This window comes from Lepisma saccharinum, chromosome 20 (genome assembly GCF_977018435.1).
Source record: "Lepisma saccharinum chromosome 20, izLepSacc3.1, whole genome shotgun sequence".
NCBI lineage: Eukaryota > Metazoa > Arthropoda > Insecta > Zygentoma > Lepismatidae > Lepisma > Lepisma saccharinum.
The window spans coordinates 26,120,037-26,140,169 of NC_139248.1; the positions used below are offsets into that span (position 1 = coordinate 26,120,037).

At 36.7% G+C, this 20,133-nt stretch overlaps 1 protein-coding gene across 10 annotated transcripts in view; it reads right to left on the bottom strand.

The window, feature by feature from the left end:
• Ca-beta (Calcium channel protein beta subunit) overlaps positions 1-20,133 on the bottom strand; it is a 588,734-nt gene that overhangs the window by 20,121 nt on the left and 548,480 nt on the right. For 6 of the 10 annotated variants that reach the window (XM_083142262.1, XM_083142260.1, XM_083142266.1 and 3 more), the window contains one exon: positions 15,545-15,583. The exons of 1 other annotated variant lie outside the window; for it this stretch is intronic. In XM_083142262.1, the coding sequence (XP_082998388.1) occupies positions 15,545-15,583 (39 nt within the window). Of the gene's footprint in view, positions 1-5,543; positions 5,637-14,572; positions 14,665-15,544; positions 15,584-20,133 lie in introns of all 10 variants that reach the window. 3 more of the 10 variants (XR_014443860.1, XM_083142267.1, XM_083142268.1) reach the window with 3 other exon arrangements.

The following is a 20,133-nucleotide window of genomic DNA, read 5'->3' on the forward strand; positions in this document are numbered from 1 at the left end:
AAAGCCTTCATAGATCTTATAAATTAGTCTTAAGTACTTTGACATTAAGGCCACGAGGAACAGTTTCAATGTGAAGTCAAACACGAGGTTATGGAAAGACCTTAAACAGCTCCTCCCCCACTGACCTTTCCCAGCAGCGAGCTGGAGAAGGAGAGGTCTGTGCACTGGATGGTTGTTGAAGGGGGAGAAAACCTAGCATTATGATTATGGGAGTAATATTTTACTTGTTCTATTTGAAATATCAAACTTCCAATGGTGTAGGAAATCACATGAACAGAAAGAGGAAAGGTTGAAGATTTTGTTTGTGGTGTGAAAAGTTGAAACCTCTATTTAATTAGCTGTAACTTGAAGTTAAAGTTGTTTCTCCATAAAGAATATGTGGAATTCTGTAAATACATATTCAACATATTTCTTACAGATCATATCTAGCTTAATAACTAGAGAGCGGAAGTTGATGATTAAAAAAATATAGGTATACGACCTATAGAATGCCCTAAAAAATGAAAAAAAATGACGAAAAAATGCAAAAAATGACCATTGACCCCCCCCCTTTCCCCCACTCGAAAGTCATGAAATTCTCCAGAAAAATTTTCCCCTGGGTTTCACCATCTGGCCAGGGTATTTCCAGCCTCTGTCTTATCTGATCTTAAATCTGAGTTTGCCCCAGACGGACACCTGGTGGTTTCCCCCGACTCAACAAAGACTGTCACCAGTTCAGCATTTCTTTTGCTCGTAAATTGCAATCCTGCGAGATATATATATATATAGGCCTATGTTCACCTTGGTGAAAAGACTCAAGAATATTACCAAAATGAAAGCAGTGACAAAATATGACTAAACAATACACCAAATATTGCAAAAATGACGGGACAATGCCAAAAATCAGGGAAAATGACCTAAAACCTGCAAATTGGCAAAAAATAAAAAATGCACTTTAAAATTACCTTTTTTTTGGGTTCTAGACGAAGTGTAACATTGTGTATATTCAATAGGCATCGTGTTCGAGATGTCAGAAAAAATATGACATTTCACCAACTTCTGCTCCCTATTAATGACCAATACAAAACCACTTCCACTTGCAACACGAGACATTCATATTCTCTTCTACAATGTTATATGTTGCCCATTCTAATGGCATTAAAATGGCATTAAAATAAAATGTCAATCTATGCCTTAACTTATCTATCGTAACTTATCATAACCAAAACACAGAAGGAAGCTACATATTTGTAAACAAATAAAAAAGAAATAATAATAATAAAAAAAACCTATTTCACACAGAAATATATAGCTTGAATGATTCAGAGCAGAAAATTTTGTGGTAAAAATATAGTTCTGAATTTCAAACTCTGCAATGTACACACATATATTGGTTGTCATTTTGCCCTTTTTCTAAATTTGTATAAGCTCATTTCTTGGACATCTTTGTTTCGAGCTACTTGACTTTGTTTTTAATTTCACTTTGTGCACAGATAGGTTAATAGGGACTGGACCTATAGTTTAAAGTGGGATTCCAACCACTATGTGCCTTTACTGGTTATTGAAGCTGGGAACACTTGATTAAAAGGTGATGATGTTACCACTACACCATCAGGGAGGCCCCTCTCTTTGGTTGGATTCATCATCAGTAGTACCCACTGGGTGCACGAGGGGGGAGAGGGGGCCCAAGAAATTGCAAAAACTTATTATTCCACTTCATATATGAATCAGAGACATATCTGAACCACATGTATGATACAGAGAAATGGTAGAATGTTTTGATAAAATCAAGCTGAGAAGATAAGAACAATATGGATATATGGAGCAGCCGACTCCCAATTTCAACTTCCTTTTGAGGTTACTCGTATTAAGCGGTCACAAAGGTACATCAATTGAACCTGTTGGCAGTTTGATTGATTGATTTTATTTTACTTCGTGTTTTGTGCCTCTTGGCTAATTTGCGAAGATGGGGATGAGTGATGAAATTATGAAATTGATGAAACACAAACAACCAAGCCCGAGCAGGATTCGAACCCGGGACCCCTAGCATCTTGGCAGTTTGAAAAAAGCTGTAATCGGACTTCACTCAGCAAATTAAGGTTTTGCTTGAATTGGTTTATTTTGCTTAACAAACTAAGAAAACAGCGATGCAGTGTCTAAACAATATTTTGCACTGAAGGTAAATACAGGAATGAGACAACAATGACTGATGAATATGTCAACTATGATGAAAACAATTAGTTATAGTGTCCTTACCCTACTTAAGTGTGTGAATTTGTGTGTTCTTCCTTGAAATTTGTAATGAAGAAAAATATGTGAATGGATTTGAACATGATGTGAAACATCAGTGCAGTTTAAGAAAATAGCATATAAGAAATAAGTTCAAGGGTTGAACCCATCCCCGTTTCCCCATAATTGGTAACTCAATTAAACTTTATGTATAAAATGGACACCGACAGAAACTTTAACAAGTAAAGTTCCACTACACATGGAATCAAATCGGTGTGAATATATACTGATGTTGGTGTATTAGTTTTATTATTTGCTGTTGTTTTCATGCCACTTGTGCCTAATAATAATAATAATAAAAGATTAATTCAGCATATGTTATTCTGCCACCTAACCCTTTGATGTGAGGATGAATAATGAAACACCATGCACAAACTAGGATTCAAACTCTGAATCCATGATTGGAAGATCACGAGTTAACTGTTTACAGTACTTGCCCACCGAGGCACCACTCATTTTGCTAATTTCCCATGTCTGGATAATATTCATAAAGCAAGAGAAAGAGAGTCAAACATGAATTAAAAACAGGAAGAGACAGACCACCTATGACTCCACAAACAGGCAATAAGATAAGACTATCAGAAATTTACCGCACTCATTATCACATACTAAAATTAACAATTCATTCAGTATAATGCACTTCCAAGATGGATTATTTTGATAATAGACAGGCTCTTGCAATCTTACTCCACTCATCTAATGCATAAAGTACACACCAGCTAATAAATGAAGTGAACACAAACTCTTGAATACCACAAGAACATATAATTTGGAACACAAAATAAATATTCCATTCCCGAGCAAAATGCAAATGCTGGTATAACTAATAAGAACTAGTAATTAAACAACAGACACTTAACTCATCTGTGTATTTAAATACTGTAACATATTGTTTAATACTGCAACTGTATAATTTCTTTTCAATGAAGAAGAGGCAATGAAGAATCAGAATTAAGTAATACAAAACATTCTTATCTTCTATACTGTATTTCAATTCTGGGAAACTTTGCATATACAGGGCAAGCGAAAAGTCACCGAACTCAACTGAGAATTTTATTTTCATGGCTATTTATTTATAAATTCAACAGATTGAAATATGCAGAATGTAGGATATATCTTCCTGTATTCAATAACATGTCTTGTTCCTGAAATTTGCTATATATTGTTACTGTTATTATTATTATTATTAACATAGATCTTAGTGCAATATTAAAAAAAAATAAGATAATAAAGAAAAGAAATGCACAAAATGAAATCCTGTACAGGATTATTGGGATACAGTCTTCTCCACTTTCCACACACAAAGTATAGGTCCTCAGTTCAAAGTAAGCCTCCAACAAAGCAACATGCTTCTCGTGATTAAAAACCATCTTGCACTGCGTGGTCAACAAACAGCCACTGCTGTAATTACAACGACAGCCTCACTTTCAAAATAGACTCCCCCCCTTCCCAAGGGTTGTCCAAACAAGCAGTGTGCATTTGGCCCTACGGAACAGAACCAAACTTTGAAAATGATTTTTTAAACTTTCAGTCTGACGACTTTTTGCTCGCCCTGTATTTTTATTACTCTTGTTTCTTTTACTAATAATAATACAACTTTCAGCATCACAGTCTAACTCAGAAGTAGTAAAATAATTTAATCACAGTCTCCTTAATGAGATGTTTTGTAAATGCACATTTCACACCATTCCACAATTTAATTGATATACGTATTCAAATAATTTGATATGAAATCAAGTGTTACGAAACATCAGTACTAAGTATTTCAACTAAGAATGTTCAGTGTGAAGTAATGTGATGAAGCTCAATATGGTGCTACACTGATACATGAGAAATTTACCATGATGATCTTGTAAAGAAAAGTATGAGGATATGAATAAATGCCACATGACTTTCCAATTAATCATCATTCATTATCATAATAAAAATGGCATAAACTATTTTTGAAACTAATCACAGGCTATAGATTTTCAGTTTTAAATTAAATTTCTAACATTCAATCAAATTGAATGTTAGAAATTTAATTTAAAACTGAAAATCTATAGCCTGTGATTAGTTTCAAAAATAGTTTATGCCATTTTTATTATGATAATGAATGATGATTAATTGGAAATGCTGAAAATACATTCACAAAGAAGTATTCTACTTCATTCCCTAGATTGAAGCATTACTTTATGCTGTTCTTAAGTTGCTAATACTTCTTGTTTTCAGAAGAGAGTAGCCATTTTTGCCTGAACACTATGCTGGGACTATGTAAGCCTTTATTTTGATTTTTCCCTTGTTTCCAGTTCAGTCATATGTACATTCTTGTTAAATTTCTTCACTATACTTCTTAAAACATGCTGTTAGGATATTACAGGCCAAAGATAAAGTTGACAGTGATTATAATGTCCAGCTAAGAATACATGGTAATACACATGAATCTACCATGTTAATTACAGATTCACACATGTGATAATCATAATATTAGAATAAGTAGAATTAAAGTTTTACTGTTGACACAAACATAAACAGGTGTTCTTGAGTGATCAGCTGCTTCAGATCAGAATCTGTGGCCAATATTTTCAGAACAGATACAACTCGGGTGATTTTTTTTTTTTTTTTTTTACTGACTGCCAGCCTCACTCCAACATGATCCTGCTTACTCTCACCCGAGGTGGAGGTCTTCCAACCATTTACAGGGTGATGTGTGATCAGCACAATGAAACCCCTGTCATAGATTTTCATGACTAGGTTATGCTACTCTTTCATAGCTCCCCAATTTCCTCAGGATGGTGAGTGTAAATCGAACCCATACACAGGCCAAGATCTCAAGAGGAAAGTTGTCATGACCACATGGCCATGGTGCGGGACATACCTAAGGGAATATTATGAAGAGATTGTGTGGTGCAGGAGCTTGCAAAGAGGTTCTCTAGTTCTTGGGTTAATCACAATGAGGATGAATGATGAACTGACGAAGTTGATGATTGGATGCGCACAATGGCACCTTCATGGTGTCATTGTGTACACATGGATTGTGTACCGATATAACAAAGATTCTGGAATTATGATCTAAATTTATTCTTTCTAAGTTCATACCTAAGTACTTTTGATAATATAGTATCTTGGTGCAATGAATTTGAATTTGAAGCAGCACAACAAGTTTAATGGGATAATTTTTTTGCACGCACACTCACACACAAAAGGCAGTTTTAATAGCAAAACAGAATTTGATTATGCATTGCATCTGACAAGTGTGAGGTGAGACATATGAAAATGGTGTTGCAAATTGTTACCTGTAATAGCAGCTCAACAAACCACTATTTTTGAACTATATATTATGGACGATATCCATGCTGTTATTCTTCACTATATAGTACTTCTGCCATCTGTGGAAGCAATTTTGAATCTTTGTATTCCAAAAGAACTATTCTGTTTTTGTTACGAAAAATGATATTGGATACAAAAATATAAAAAAAATTATAAAAGTTAAATCATTGATAAAGTTAAAACATATCTGTACAAATAGAGAAAACATATACATCTTGACTGAGATGTAACTTATGCTAGACATGTTTATGATGTCTTTAACATCTATCAACAACTTAACCTGCTACTTAAGTCAGTGGAGGACCTAGATAAGTATACAATGCCAACATGTTTCATAAATCTCATTCTATGAAAATTTGATTCAGAATTAAGAAATGCAATCATTACTCATAAATCTATTTATACTGCCAGTTCCTTCAATCTTTTTCAACTGAAACTTCAATATGAAATCAGATATTTCTTCACAGTTCTCTTAAAAATTATAACTTCTTCAAAGTACAATCATAAGTTATTGGATTGAAAAGGAAATTGTGTGTCTTTGTAACTGCAAGGGAGGCATGATTGGTCTAGTCGATAGGGTGTCTGACTTCCACATGGGAGAACCAGATTCAATTTCCAGGGTGGGTGATCTAAGATTGGAATTTTTCTAGGCTTGTTCCCGCATAAAGTAACACTGTGTCTCACCCAGCTTCAAATTAATGGACATCTGGGGAGCAAAGGTAACCAGAGCATGGTGCTGATAACATTACTTCCAAAATGGCAGAGATTGAAGAATGTGTGGGGCCCTGCCCCCATATGCCTCATGACATGCTGCATAATTCACAGGGAACTTGTATCTTGTAACTGCAACACGTTATTCTATGTAACATCATCTCCACTCAATAGTCTTAATTAATAGTTTAATTAATCGAGTTAAATTACACTGCTCGCCATTAAAATTGCAACACCCAGAAGGAAATGAGATAGAAACACGAAACTTGGCAAATATGTAGTTCATAATAAGATAAGAAAATGATTACAGTTAGAGCCCGGTGGTGTAACATGTGACACGTAGAACATGGTTGCATAACCCCAAGGAGCTAGTAGCATGTACAGTCTCCACGGGTGGCAATAACTGCTGCAACACGGCGAGGCATGGACAGAATGAGTCTATCGATGTTTGCTTGCGGTATGGCATCGCAAGCGGCTTCCACACGGTGTCAGAGGGCCTCAACATTACGTGCTGGAAACCTGAGTTGGGCCAGCCGGCGACCCACCATGGACAAGACATGTTCAATTGGCGACATATCCGGCGAACGTGCTGGCCAAGGAAGCAGGGGCACGTGGTTAGCTTCCATAAATGTGAGGACATTCCTTGCAACATGGGGGAACGCATTATCCTGTTGAAAAGTGGCATTATGCAGTGCATGGATTAATGGGACAGCAACAGGGATGAGAACATGTGTGATGTACCGTTGGCTGTTCAATGTCCCTTGAATGCGTACGAGATGCGAACGAACACCTATGGCGATGGCACCCCATACCATGATACCCAATGAAGGCCCTGTGTGATAATGCATGATGCAGGCATCATGAAGCCTAGTGCCACGGTGCCGCCACACGCATGTACGTCCATCATGATGTTGTATACAAAAGCGGGATTCATCAGAGAACACTACAGCATTCCACTCCGCCATCCATGCACGATGGTCTTGGCACCATCTCAGATGCAAACGCCTATGCTCTAGCATCAGAGGAATCCGCAACAGTGGGCGCCGGGAAAAAAATCCCCGGTTCGCCAAACGACGAAGCACGGTTCGTGGGGACACTGGACGTTGTAAAACATCCCATACTTCATGCGCAATCCTCGTTGACGTGGCCGTTCTGTCTGTAAGGGCCATGCATATCAGACGTCTGTCCTCTCGTTCCATCATCCGACGCGGAAATTGTGAACCTCTACATCGCTCTACAGTGCCTTCCTGGACCCACTGGTTCCATACACGGATCACTGTGGATGCATTCTGTCCTACACGGGCACCGATCTCACGGTAGGATAAACCGCATTCACGGTATGCAACAATTCGGCCACGATCGAACTGGGAAACCTGCTGGAATCGCTGCCATATTCGACGACGTGGCATTGCTGACCGATTTTAACACACTACACTCACGACCATGCACTTTCACTGCTCTTCTGCACCTATCTGACCTGCTACAGGTACCACTTACCAGATGGCGTGGCAGGCGCACATGACGCATGACGGCCTTGAACACCTAATCATTTCCTTCTGCACCTCTCCTCTACACACTGTGCACATTTCGTCCGATTCAGATTACTCCTTCTGGGTGTTGGATTTTTAATGGCAAGCAGTTTATATTTGGTTCACCAAAGTATTATAATAACCCATCTCATTCTTTGGGGGATTTTCCTCATAGTGTTAAATGTTATGTTGAATGATCACAATATTTATGTGTGTTGTAATATCTCAAGTTAAAAAAGGCAAGTAAATATTTCAAAACTTTTTGTAGTAGATTTGCAAGTTCTGATTATTTCTGTAACATACTCTGTTTATTTCAACACCAGGTGCCATGATAAGGTGAGGTCAGAGAGGTCTGCCACCCTCCTAATTTTAGAAAGAAAATAATTTCAAAAATATATAACACCATACACATGATCTGCATTAACTTTTGAAACCTTGCAATCCTTAAATGGTAATTTAAAATTTAGTTAGATTTCATCTGTTGTACATTTCATAAAATTGTGAGAATCACAATCTTCTGCATTTTACTATATGTATTGTTACATTTCTAAAGAACACAAGATAATCTAGTTTCAGGCAATGTTAAATGATTAAATGGATTCCTTATCAAACATATTGTGCAGTGCCTATTTAATGATAAATGAGCTTTACCATATGCACCTTACGCACTAAAAAGAGCAAGAATTATTTTCCAACACTGAATATGTATTTTTTTAAAAAAAATTGGATGTAGAGACCATGGACCAGCAGGATTTTTCCAGAATGGGCAAGAAAGGTATTTTTTCCATAATAGTGTTGCCCCTTCAAAAAACACATTGATTCTGAGCCTTGCAGCTGCCTAAGCATAGGAGATTCCTTTACATGCCTGTGCTCAGACAGAGTTACTAACTGACAATCGTACATACACTTTTTATGTTTGAGTAATTATTCTCTAAATAGAGCTGTGGTGGTTTAGTCGGTACGGTGTCTGACTGTCGTGTGGGAGACCTGGGTTTGTTTCCCACATAAAATGGCTTTGGGGCTCACCAAGCCTCAAATCAGTGGGCACTTGGGAGGCAACCCTGGGGGTAAAGGCGACCGAAGCATGATGCTGATCACATCACTTCCAAAATGACAGAGAACGAGAATGTGTGGTGCCTTACCCCCACATCCCTTAAATGTGCGTTCATGGCATGGTGCTATATGCATGGGGAACTTTACCATACCTAATTATTCTCTAAATAAAATTACATTATTTTCACCTGAGTTATGTCTTGCTTACATAGAACAGACAATAGTAAAAATTTATTCAGGGGGTACAATTTTCATTCCTCTATTGTGTTTTATTCTAGGTCCACCACTATTGCAAATCACAGACTGTTAAATAATTCAAACATAAAATAAACAGCAATGCATTCACAAAAAAATCTTTAAACACAAACACAAAAAATTTAAAAGAACTCACTCTCAGAAGTGTGAACCTGCAAAAGCAACATTGTACAATAGAAAATCTTGAAATAGGGAAAGGTTAAGATCTAGGAAAATAGAAAAAATTAAAACATTTCTTTTAACTTTAAGGCAGAAAAGTAACATTATGTCCGGAAATACTACTATTTTTAACAATTGTTCTAATCATTTGGACTGTTATCAAGTTCTGTGTCTGTAGGTTAAATGTCAGTAGAGGATCTAGTATTTACAGGAATAAATCGTGGATAAAAAATAACATCTTTCATATATTGCTTTAACGTAACATTCGATTAGTCTTCATGGAAACATATTTTAAGTTTATAATCACAAACACAAAAATCGCACTGAAACTAGTGTTTGTAATTACTAAAACTATGCAGGAACAACAAGACATCTTCCTGCATTTACGTGTTCCTTATGTAATTTATATTTAAGTCTTCTTTATAAGTCTGTTATATCAAGGCAATTTTACCATAGTATTTTGCACCTATTAGCAATGAATTAGTCACAAAATTCAATTTATTATACAATAAATATATCTATTACAAAAAGGATTTCTGACGGAAATATATATGGATACATTTTTAAAAATTATTCCACTGGGTACAGACATGTCATAAAACACTCAGTGGTCAATTAACAATTTTCTCACGTGGGGATGGATGAACCATTTCTTTGCTGTGACTTGATAACTTTATTGTATCCAGGGAGTGATCACTTAATCTATTTGTGTTATTTTACATCACTTTTATGACACTTTTGGCTAATTGCAGCAATGAGGATGAGTGATGATTAAATAAAATTGATGAAGAGATACTCACAAAGAATATCCATTCCCACAATAGGACTCGAACCTGGGAATTTTGGAGTTGAGATCAGAAGTCAAACACTGAATGAGCTATGCAACTGAACCAGTTGAGTGATCATGTACGATTAGTGTAAAGGGATGAGAGCAATCACAATTAATCACCAATATTTACAACGTATATATGTGGAGATTTCTCTTTGCATATATGATTGTCTATATATATGACATATTTATAATAAATCTTATAAGATATTCTTTTGAATTTTAAAGAACTGACATTTGATGTAGATTTCCACCAAGTCTACAGAATATAATTTTTTTTTAAAAAAAAGTTGCCTTCGTATTAGCACTACAGGAGACCTTGTGAAATGATTTGCTACGATTTATGATCAATCTTTTAGTGGTTTGATTGATTGATTGATTTAGTTTATTTTACTTCGTGTTTTGTGCCTCTTGGCTAATTTGCAAAGATGGGGATGAGTGATGAAATGATGAAATTGATGAATGGACATTCAGAAACAACCAAGCCCGACAGGGATTCGAACCCGGGACCCTTGGCGTCGCAGCTCAATGTGCTAACCACTCGGCCACAGGGTCGGGCAATCTTTTAGTGGAATTATAATATACAATCAACTTTAGTCCTATTGAGTATTAGGTTATAGTGGGGTTGACAATGGGGGGCTGATGATTTCCAAAGTGTTCTTATTTTTGCTATGGATTTTTACTGTTTAGTATTCATTGTAAAAAAAAAAACCTAACAGAACTCGTTCAATAAATTTTCAATAAAAACTTAATACAATGTAGACATGAAGACTTATCAGAAGATAAAAAATATATATTGGAAGGAAGTTTAGTCAGTAAGGAAAAGTTTTTTTATTAGAAAGTAAATTTCAGTGAACTTTTCCAGTGTATATTATTACTACATTGCTACAAATATCAAGTAGCTGCTTTCATGGGCGTCCGGAAGGGGGGGGGGTAAGGGGGGGCCGTGGCACCCACCTGGAAAATGAAAGTCAACCAAAAAATATGTATTTCACACATATAATTTCATTTTACCCACAATAATATGTGTTAATTATTGCATTAACACCATAAATTCAAATTTAAGCAATGTGTTTTAGGGAACAACACTATTTTTGAAGAAAATTTGCCTTCGTTTACCCCCCCCCTGAAAAAAAATACCTTCCTTTATCCTCCCTGGAAAAAATTCTGCGGACGTCCATGGCTGCTTTTATTTGCTTGTGTTACAATTATGAAATTGGATAATGTAAATATAGTGTTGCTGACGAGATCATCAAATATCACAAAATGTTTAACAGAATTGCATGCCTACAAAGTACCCATCACAGCAAAAAAACAATACTGCTTCAAATGTCTAACAAATATATGAAAGGAGGAGAATGGATTGGAGGGGGGCAGCAAAGTTTTGATCAAAGGTGCAAAACTGTACTGAAAACAACAAACATAAACTCTCCAATAATGCTTTTTAAAAAATTATGTTAGCATTATTGTATACTGTACAGTAGGTATATAAGAGGCAAAGGTAAGATGGAATTTAACATTAATGTGTTGAGTTATGATTTGGTTTTCTTCTAAGTTAACATTGCATTTTATATGTTTATTTTTATCAACGCTATATCCTAAAAGTATCAGGAATTAAGTCGGTGAAGTTCGAACTGAAAAAAACTGAAATTATATCCATTTAAAAGTAGGGGCCCCGGAAGGTTCACTGCAAGGAGACACAAAGTTGTTAGTTATGCCGCTGATTTAGACAGTGTTTAGCAAATTGTACGAAACAGCAGAGTTAGTATTCACATTTCCACCTACAACTACAGTTGCTGAAAGTAGTTTCCCTTCTCTGAAGAGAAATAAGACATGTCTCAGAGCAACACAAGGAGAAGTCCAGTCAAGTAACTTGTCTGTTATATCTATTGAGAAAATATTGTTCTGGATAAGAAAAAGGTGGTCAGGAGAAACATTTTATGAAAACATGACCCTGAAATCAATCCAGAAGGAGAGAAGAATGGAGTTCTTGTTGGAGTGAAGTATTGAAGGTAAGAAGTTAATTATGTTATGATCTGTAGTTAAAACTTGTTAGAAAAAGGGGTTTGAAAATACGAACTGGAAAATTGCTTTTATGAAGTGTCAATTCTTCAAAAGCTGATTTTCAATTTCAGTATACATACAGTTTGACCAAGATAAAAAAAACCCTCTGATGCACACACAAGAAACAACATACAACTAACCGCCATTACAACTATTCACGAAAATAGCTTGAAGTATATATAAACAAAGCAAGATACGGTGTCCAGATTGCATTATAAGAGAGCTAATTTTTCCACCCCAAATCCATACACCTCTAAGCTCAGGCATATTGAGCCTAGCTCTAGAGTTGAACCTACTTAGGTTCTTGGTTGCTGTTTGGAATAAGGGTCTTTACCCACTCTACCTTAATGTTAAGTGTTATCAGAATCACACATAACATGACACACACTAAGATCAGCATAATGCAAGAGCGAATGGAATCCAAATCATTTATACTCAATTTTCTTTTTGGATACACTCGCACATTTCCTCAAGTATATTTCTTAGATTGGATCCAGTAGATTTTCTCATATTTAACATTCATCATAGAATTGCCTTTGTATAATGTGGCAGCTCCATTCACTTTTGATCAAGGTTGTACCGAAGGAGGGTGAATGGGTCTGCAGTTTCCCCATCCCACAATGCATGAATGGAAATTAAAATGGCAAGAAAAATTGGGGAAGTTGTACATAATTTATAGGAATATACAATCTTTTGAAATTATGAAATCAATGCACATTTTTCAGGAGCGACAGTTTATACATCACTGTGAAAATAAAAACACATTTTTACTAACCGACCTGTATCAGCATAAGCAAGTTGAGGTGTGAATTTGATGGTCTGGGGTAGGTCATAGGACATCACTTACAAAACTGGCAACCCACCTTGGGGGTGAGCGAGTCCATCATGCGTCAGATCACTGAAGACGACCTGAGATACACATCCTATGTGATACAGGTATGCCAGATGCTGTTTGAGGCTGCCAAGATGAAGAGTTGCCACAACTTGCTTTTGTGGTCTCCGAATATTCCAGATTTAAACCCTCTGGAGTATTGCATGTGGAACATTATTAAAAGGGTTTTGAGTTGGTGTTTTAATTCCACTTTATGCACAGTAAGGCTAATCAGGACTGGACCTACAGTTTAAAGTGGGATCCGAACCACTATATGTGCCTCCACTGGGTATCGAACCTGTGACCCCTTGATTATAAGGAGACGAGACTACCACTGCACCATCGAGGAGGCCCTTATTGAAAGGGTTACTAACAAGTCCAGACACCCCAATGTGGCACCTCTCCAGGCTGCCATTGAGGAAGCATTCATGGATTTGGACTAACAGCAGTTCAAGATGCCGTGCTCACATATCAGGCAGTGAATCAAGGCAGCGATCAAAGTGAAAGATCTCGGGAAGGATTCTTTCAGTGATGTATAATAGATTGTTTTGCAAGTGTAAGGTTTTGACAAATAAATGCTTGTTATAATACTCTGTTTTGTCTGGATTTTGCTGATGCACTCTGTAGTTTAAGCCTCCTTAAGCCCTCATAAACATTTGTTATCTTGTATATACCCCATCATGTGTCACAGATTCATGATTGCCACTGTCATTATATTTTTTCATTGGAGAACATACTAAACAAGACTGCATGCTATAGAAACTTTATCATACCCCCAGAAACACTGACAAGGTGAAGTTGTAGAGTAAACTCCTCCCATCCATTCATATTTAGCAAAACTTGCATTGTTCATTTTTTGTTGATTTTAATTTTGGAAAAAACGTGTGTATTCACAAGTCCAAAAACACAATCGTGAATGCTCAGAGCTACAGCGTGGCACTGCATGAATATTACTAAAGTGTGACAAATTGCATGTGAAGTATGTGTTTGAGAATTTCTGAAATAACAGTGTCATTTAGAAACAGTTGCAATGGTACCATTGCACCGCACTGATCATGTGTGGACAGCAGTGTTAACCTCATCACCATTATATCAATCCCCACAAAAAAATTAAAAAGTTTTAAACTTTTTTATGGCTGAAGTAAGTGTAGTACATTTTATTCATGTAATCTTCAGGGCTTCTCTTAATTTTAAAATATGTATAAGTAGTGCTCTAGGGGAGTAGTTCTTTCTTACCATAAGTAATTTAACTAACTAATCCGTGAAGTAAACATGGAAAAGGGCAAACTAAATTTTCACACACAGAGTTCAGGGTGTGTTAATTGGAAACTTACTTGTCACATACAAAAAAATATTGCAACACCAAGAAATATATTAACGAATACCCTCAAATATACTTAGTCCATAAGTTAGTACAAGGGAGAATCCAAATAACTAAGAGGAGAAGCTGTTCACAAACCGATTGCCATGCTTCATGGGTCTAGGGTAAGTACAGAGTGTTACATGCAAGCAACCTGTACTTACATCTACATTAAACATATACATTGCCTTTTGTGCTCGCCTTGCATCTATTCAGTTAGCATCCCTTCGCTCCCTGATAACTCCTCGAGATGGAACTAGTAACAGGCAAAAGGATAGAGATAGAGAGAGGAAGTAACAGAAAATAATTATACCCAGATAGCACGTAAGCTTGTGGCAAGTTTATGATAGCTTGTCAAAGTAAGTTTGATATGGCAAACCGGATGAAAGTTCAATGTAAGTGGTACTTGGCAAGTGAGTGTTTGCAAGTAATTTTGCATTGCAGAAAGGCTAATACCGAAATTTACAGCTAGTTATGGCAAGTTTGACGCAGACTTGCCTTGATAAGTTTGCTGCAGACTTGCCTTGGTAAGTTTGCTGCAAGTTCGACTATTTGGTAAGCTTGCAGCAAGCTCACAGCAAGTTTGCTGTGCCATCTGGGTATTTGCATACAGCAAATCACAGTTACATTGTTTTGCTACCATGCTCCAACGAAAAAGAAAAGATTTACAAATACAGCGATGCAAGTACGAAAGCTACAGTTAACAGAAAAAAAAAGGTTATGTGAATCACCAGTTGTGGAAGATGATGCAAAGAAATTTTCAAAGCTTGGATTTGCCTCTCAATTATTTTGAACCAATTCTCTTACCAACGCTGGCTTCAAACATAACCTTTTATTAGATAAATAATAGCTGCACTGAAAAAAGAAAGTTAGTTGCAAGAAATATAGTGTGATTTTCACGGCAAAAACTGAAGCCAAAATGCAAGATAGTTGCACTGAAGTAAAGGAACTGATTATGAAGATATGGATGCAGTAAATCAAATAATACGTTCTAATTACATATTTCACGTCTAACGTACAATACATATGTACCCAATGTTTTGGAAAGAAAACACAAACATATGAAAAAAATTGAAAAATAGAGGCAAAATTCGCATCATTGATAATCAAGCACTGATTGTTTCGTAATGTCATACCTCTAGGATCATGAGAATACCCATATGCATCATGGTGAACTGTGGAGAGAAAGTGTTAGGGTTAGATTCTACAACTAGGCACTAATTTTAGTAGCAAGCTTTCATGAAAAGTGATTTATGGGGAAAAAAAACAACATTTGATGCATATACACAAGAAGATAAAGGCACAGGACAAAAAGATAACAATCTTCAACTGTAAATGTCACATTCTCAAGACAATATACATGAACATATGCAATATAAATTCTTAAAACTCTAAATCCCAGTTATTGCCATTTAACACAGTCTTAAAGTAGTTCATTAATAACAATAAAACAAGAAGAAAGAAGATGTGTTATTATATCTTATTAATAGTGTTTAAACATATAGAAACAGCACAATTAACAACTAATATTATGTGATAACTTGGTCAAGTAATTTCCACCTGTGGTATTTTTTTCCACAAGTCCGTAGAAATGCTACAACCTAAATGGATTGGTTATTGACAGCAATTAATGCCATATAACTTGTATGACTAGTCTATTTAGACTAGAATATCCTTAATATTAATTTTACTTTGAAACACATGTCCAGTGCTCAAAGTGGGGGAAATGGAGGGATGCTATCCCCCAATTATGAAGATTATCATCATTAAGCATCCCCAACTAGTATAATCTGCATAACCATCCCCACACCTACCGCATTGTCTCCATGTTAATCCATACAAGTATCCCTCCTCCTATCCCCAAACTCACCCAAGCACACCACTCCCCCCCACCCAGCTAGGAATTCCCATTTCGAGCACTGTACATCCCATGAATTTCCAAATTATTGCTAGGAAAAATTCACACAAATTCACATTTCAACTGTGCATAAAATGTGAAAACTTTGTAATCTAACTTTATGTATCTGCAATTAGCAGGATGACATGAAATGTGTGTGTGTGTGTGGGGGGGGGGGGGGTTCTGCTTGTACCTACTTTGTATAATAAACATGAGGAAGATAGGGAGATAACAGGGGTGACTTTCTTGCATAGATTATTAAAAAACTTGCTTACATAACCAACTAATTTAAAGCCTAGGACAGTAGGACAGGTGGAACTACAATTTTCAGCACATGTCATCTTGTATTTTACATTTCTATAAATCTATTACTCAATCCACATGATAATTGATTGAGTTGGCATTTTAAGTCCACGTTATGCACATTAAGGCTAATTGGGACTGGACCTACAGTTTTCAAAATGGGATCCGAACTACTATGTGCCTCCACAGGGTATCAAACCTGGGACCCCTTGATTACAAGCCGACAACGAATCCACATGATAAGTTTTGTCATCTACAGTCAGTTTCTCATAGCAGTGCTGTGACATTAGTAATGTAAATAGATGGTGAATATAAGGGTGGCTACAAGACATTCTCCTTTCCAAGACATATACTTCCTTATAGTCTTACCTTCAGCATCCAGGAGGAATTTGAAAACAATCACAAAAGATCTACATTTTGAGCGTCACATAATTTGTAAAAATTGCAGAGTAATACAAAGAATTACAGGGAAATTAACTCCTCTTCATTCCTCTCTATTGAAAAAATTGATTATGCTTTTCAAATCTTAACAAAATGGCATGTTATGAAGACTTTGCAAGCTATATCGACAGCAGTACACCTTGTGCGTGCCATTCAAAATTTTTGAAAATTGAAAAATATTTCCATGCAATGTTTAGTATTGGTTCAGTGTTATTTAAAATATTTTAACTATAATTTCACTAAGACTGGAATTTGAAGAAATTGGCTCCTCAAAGATGTGTGCTTGAAAACACATGTAATGGTGTTATTGATTTTAAATTAAGGAACATTTTACTCAAGAATTCATTTTAAAAATTCATTATTTTTGATCTGAAAAGTGCCAACTTCACATTATTTGCTAACATTTACTAATAATAACTATGTAATTAGTTGAAGAGTTGAGGGTAGTGGGGAGCTTCAAATATCTAGGAAGCATAATTGAGAGAAGTATAAGAATAGACGAGGAGGTAAACAGAAGAGGACAAATGGGTGATGAACTATATCAAAGCATTCGAAGATTAATATGGAACAGGGATGTACCTATGAAATGCAATAAGGTAATATATATTACATACTATGTACCAGTAATTGTGTATGGAGCAGAGACTTGGACAATGACAAAAGATAGATGCAGGCAGTGGAGATGAAACTTTTAAGCAATATATTGGGGAAGACTAGAAGGGATAGAATAAGGAATGAGGAGCTCCGACAGACGGTGGGTGTGGTGAAGCTTCACGACAGGATAGATCAGGCACAGATGAGATGGTTCAGACACATGAAGAGGATGGATGCAAAAAGACTACCAGTAAGAGCTTACCATGCACAAGGAGTGGGAATAAGGCCAAGGGGGAGACCAAGATGTCGGTGGAAAAAGCAGATAGTGGAGAGTGTTAGATGAGGACAAGATTGGAACACCATGGAAAGAGAGGAGTGGTGGAAGACCAGGAAAAAATGGAGAGGCTCAACTTCTATCCCGACCCAGCCAGAGGCAGGGAATGGTGAAGGATGATGATGATGAACTATTAATTAGTGTTAATGATTGTGCCATATACATGTTTTGAGTTAGTATACTACATTCAACCTATAATGATACAGTAAGCCTAGATATGTTGTAGAACAGAACATTACCATGTAGGCACTTAAGAAAAAAGGAGCACTGACGAGTTGAAATTTGTTTGTTATCTGAAATTAAAGTTTAGAAGGCTAAGGATGTATATATGTGTGTGTGTGTGTGTGTGTGTGGCTCACATGTTTACATGATATGGGTGTGTTAACAATGCATAGCTCTCTCTCCACTCTCTCTCTTTCATACACTCAATTTTCAAAGTGGAGGGGGAAGTGGCCCACAGTAGCACTCACCACCAAGCTAGGAAGAAATATGTAAAGTATCCCATAGCTGTTCCATTGTTCCTACACATGAACATCCCCCAATCTAGCTCCAAGACTCAAGCGAACATCCCTCCACCTAACAATTCCTACTTCGAGCACTGCATACACACATGTGGGTGGAATTTGAAGGGTTATGAGGAGATATTCCTCGTGCGGTTGCCATTTTTTTTGTACTTGAGGGGGAAACTGCATATACAGTTTATGTAATACCCCCAATGCTTCAAGGAAAGTAACTGAACTTCCTGCCACTAGAAATTTGTCAAATACCACTCTGCACACACACATACACACACACGCGCGCGCACGTACACACATATACAGAAAGGTTTTATAGCAGGGTTGTTAAAAGTTCCAGGAAACCACAAATTCTATTGCGATCCATAACAGGACCAGAACAGTTTTCCTTGTACAATTTAAATTCGGTCCAAGCTAGGTATCGTTTCATTTCAGTGCCAACCTTGGACTGTATTTCAATTGATCCGGAAAAATTGTTCCAGGACTGAATTGAAATACATACCTTAAAGATAAAAAGGTTCTTTATGGTGCATAACCAATTTACACTTGCTGATTCTCTCTCCTGAACTGGAATTGAATTTATTTACAATACCTGAACCTTCAACAACCATGCTTCCTAGATTTTGAAAGATATTTCATGGCAGGTAGGAAGTTCCGATCTCCTACAGCTGGAAGCAATATTAGTAGATGGGTATTTATCAGCACTTAACCATTCCATTTTCTCGCAATGGAATGTTCATTTTAAAAAATGGTATTTTTATATTAAGTCTACTTTACATTTAAATAGAGTAATTGAGGCTGGACCTACAGTTTAGAGTGGAATCCAAACCACAGAACCAACAAAATATTTAAAAAATATAAACAATGAAATACAACAGAAAGGAGATGTGTAGCATATCTTCTGTCATGATACAGATAATGTTAATGCCATATTCTTTACATTGGGCTCCCACATAGCCTTCACCTTGAGTGGTCCCAAATTTGATCCCCAGTGGGAGCCACCAAAATTTCGCATCAACCCAGTGTTGTGAGGATAATTGGAAAGCTACGTGAAAAGAAGAAGTATTCATGTTTGGGGAATAAAATACATGGTTGCATAATAAATACACGTAGACGAGTTTATTAACTTCGGCAACATTTAACAAGTTATCAAGTGGATGGTGGCAGTGGCCACCAAAATTAACAGACTCTGTATAAGTAAGTCTAGCAGAAAAAGTTAGTAACTCATTTAAGCAGTAGTGGGCTTTGGTCACAAAAGGCAGAAAACAACGGGATGGTACTCGATGTGCTGACTACGTGCAATCCAATGGAAACAGTTGCTCTGGTAGGCCCTGGACCTTAGAGAACCATTGCACTGTGAAGTTTAGTTTTCATAATAATATAACCCATGGTGCAACAGACCTTCAGGGTTGGGGCCTGCCTACCAACTGTTGACCTCTCTCCCACATGTCTCAGTAGAGGTGGGCAATCATCCAACCAGTTATGGGGTGACATGTGGTCAGCACAACAAACCCCGAGTTGTTGTTGTAGGTTGCACATGACTAGGTTACAATACTCATTCATAGCTCTCCAATTTCTTCACGATGCTTGTGATGTTCACACTAGTTGAAATCTCAGGAGAAAAGTTGTTATGCTTCCCCC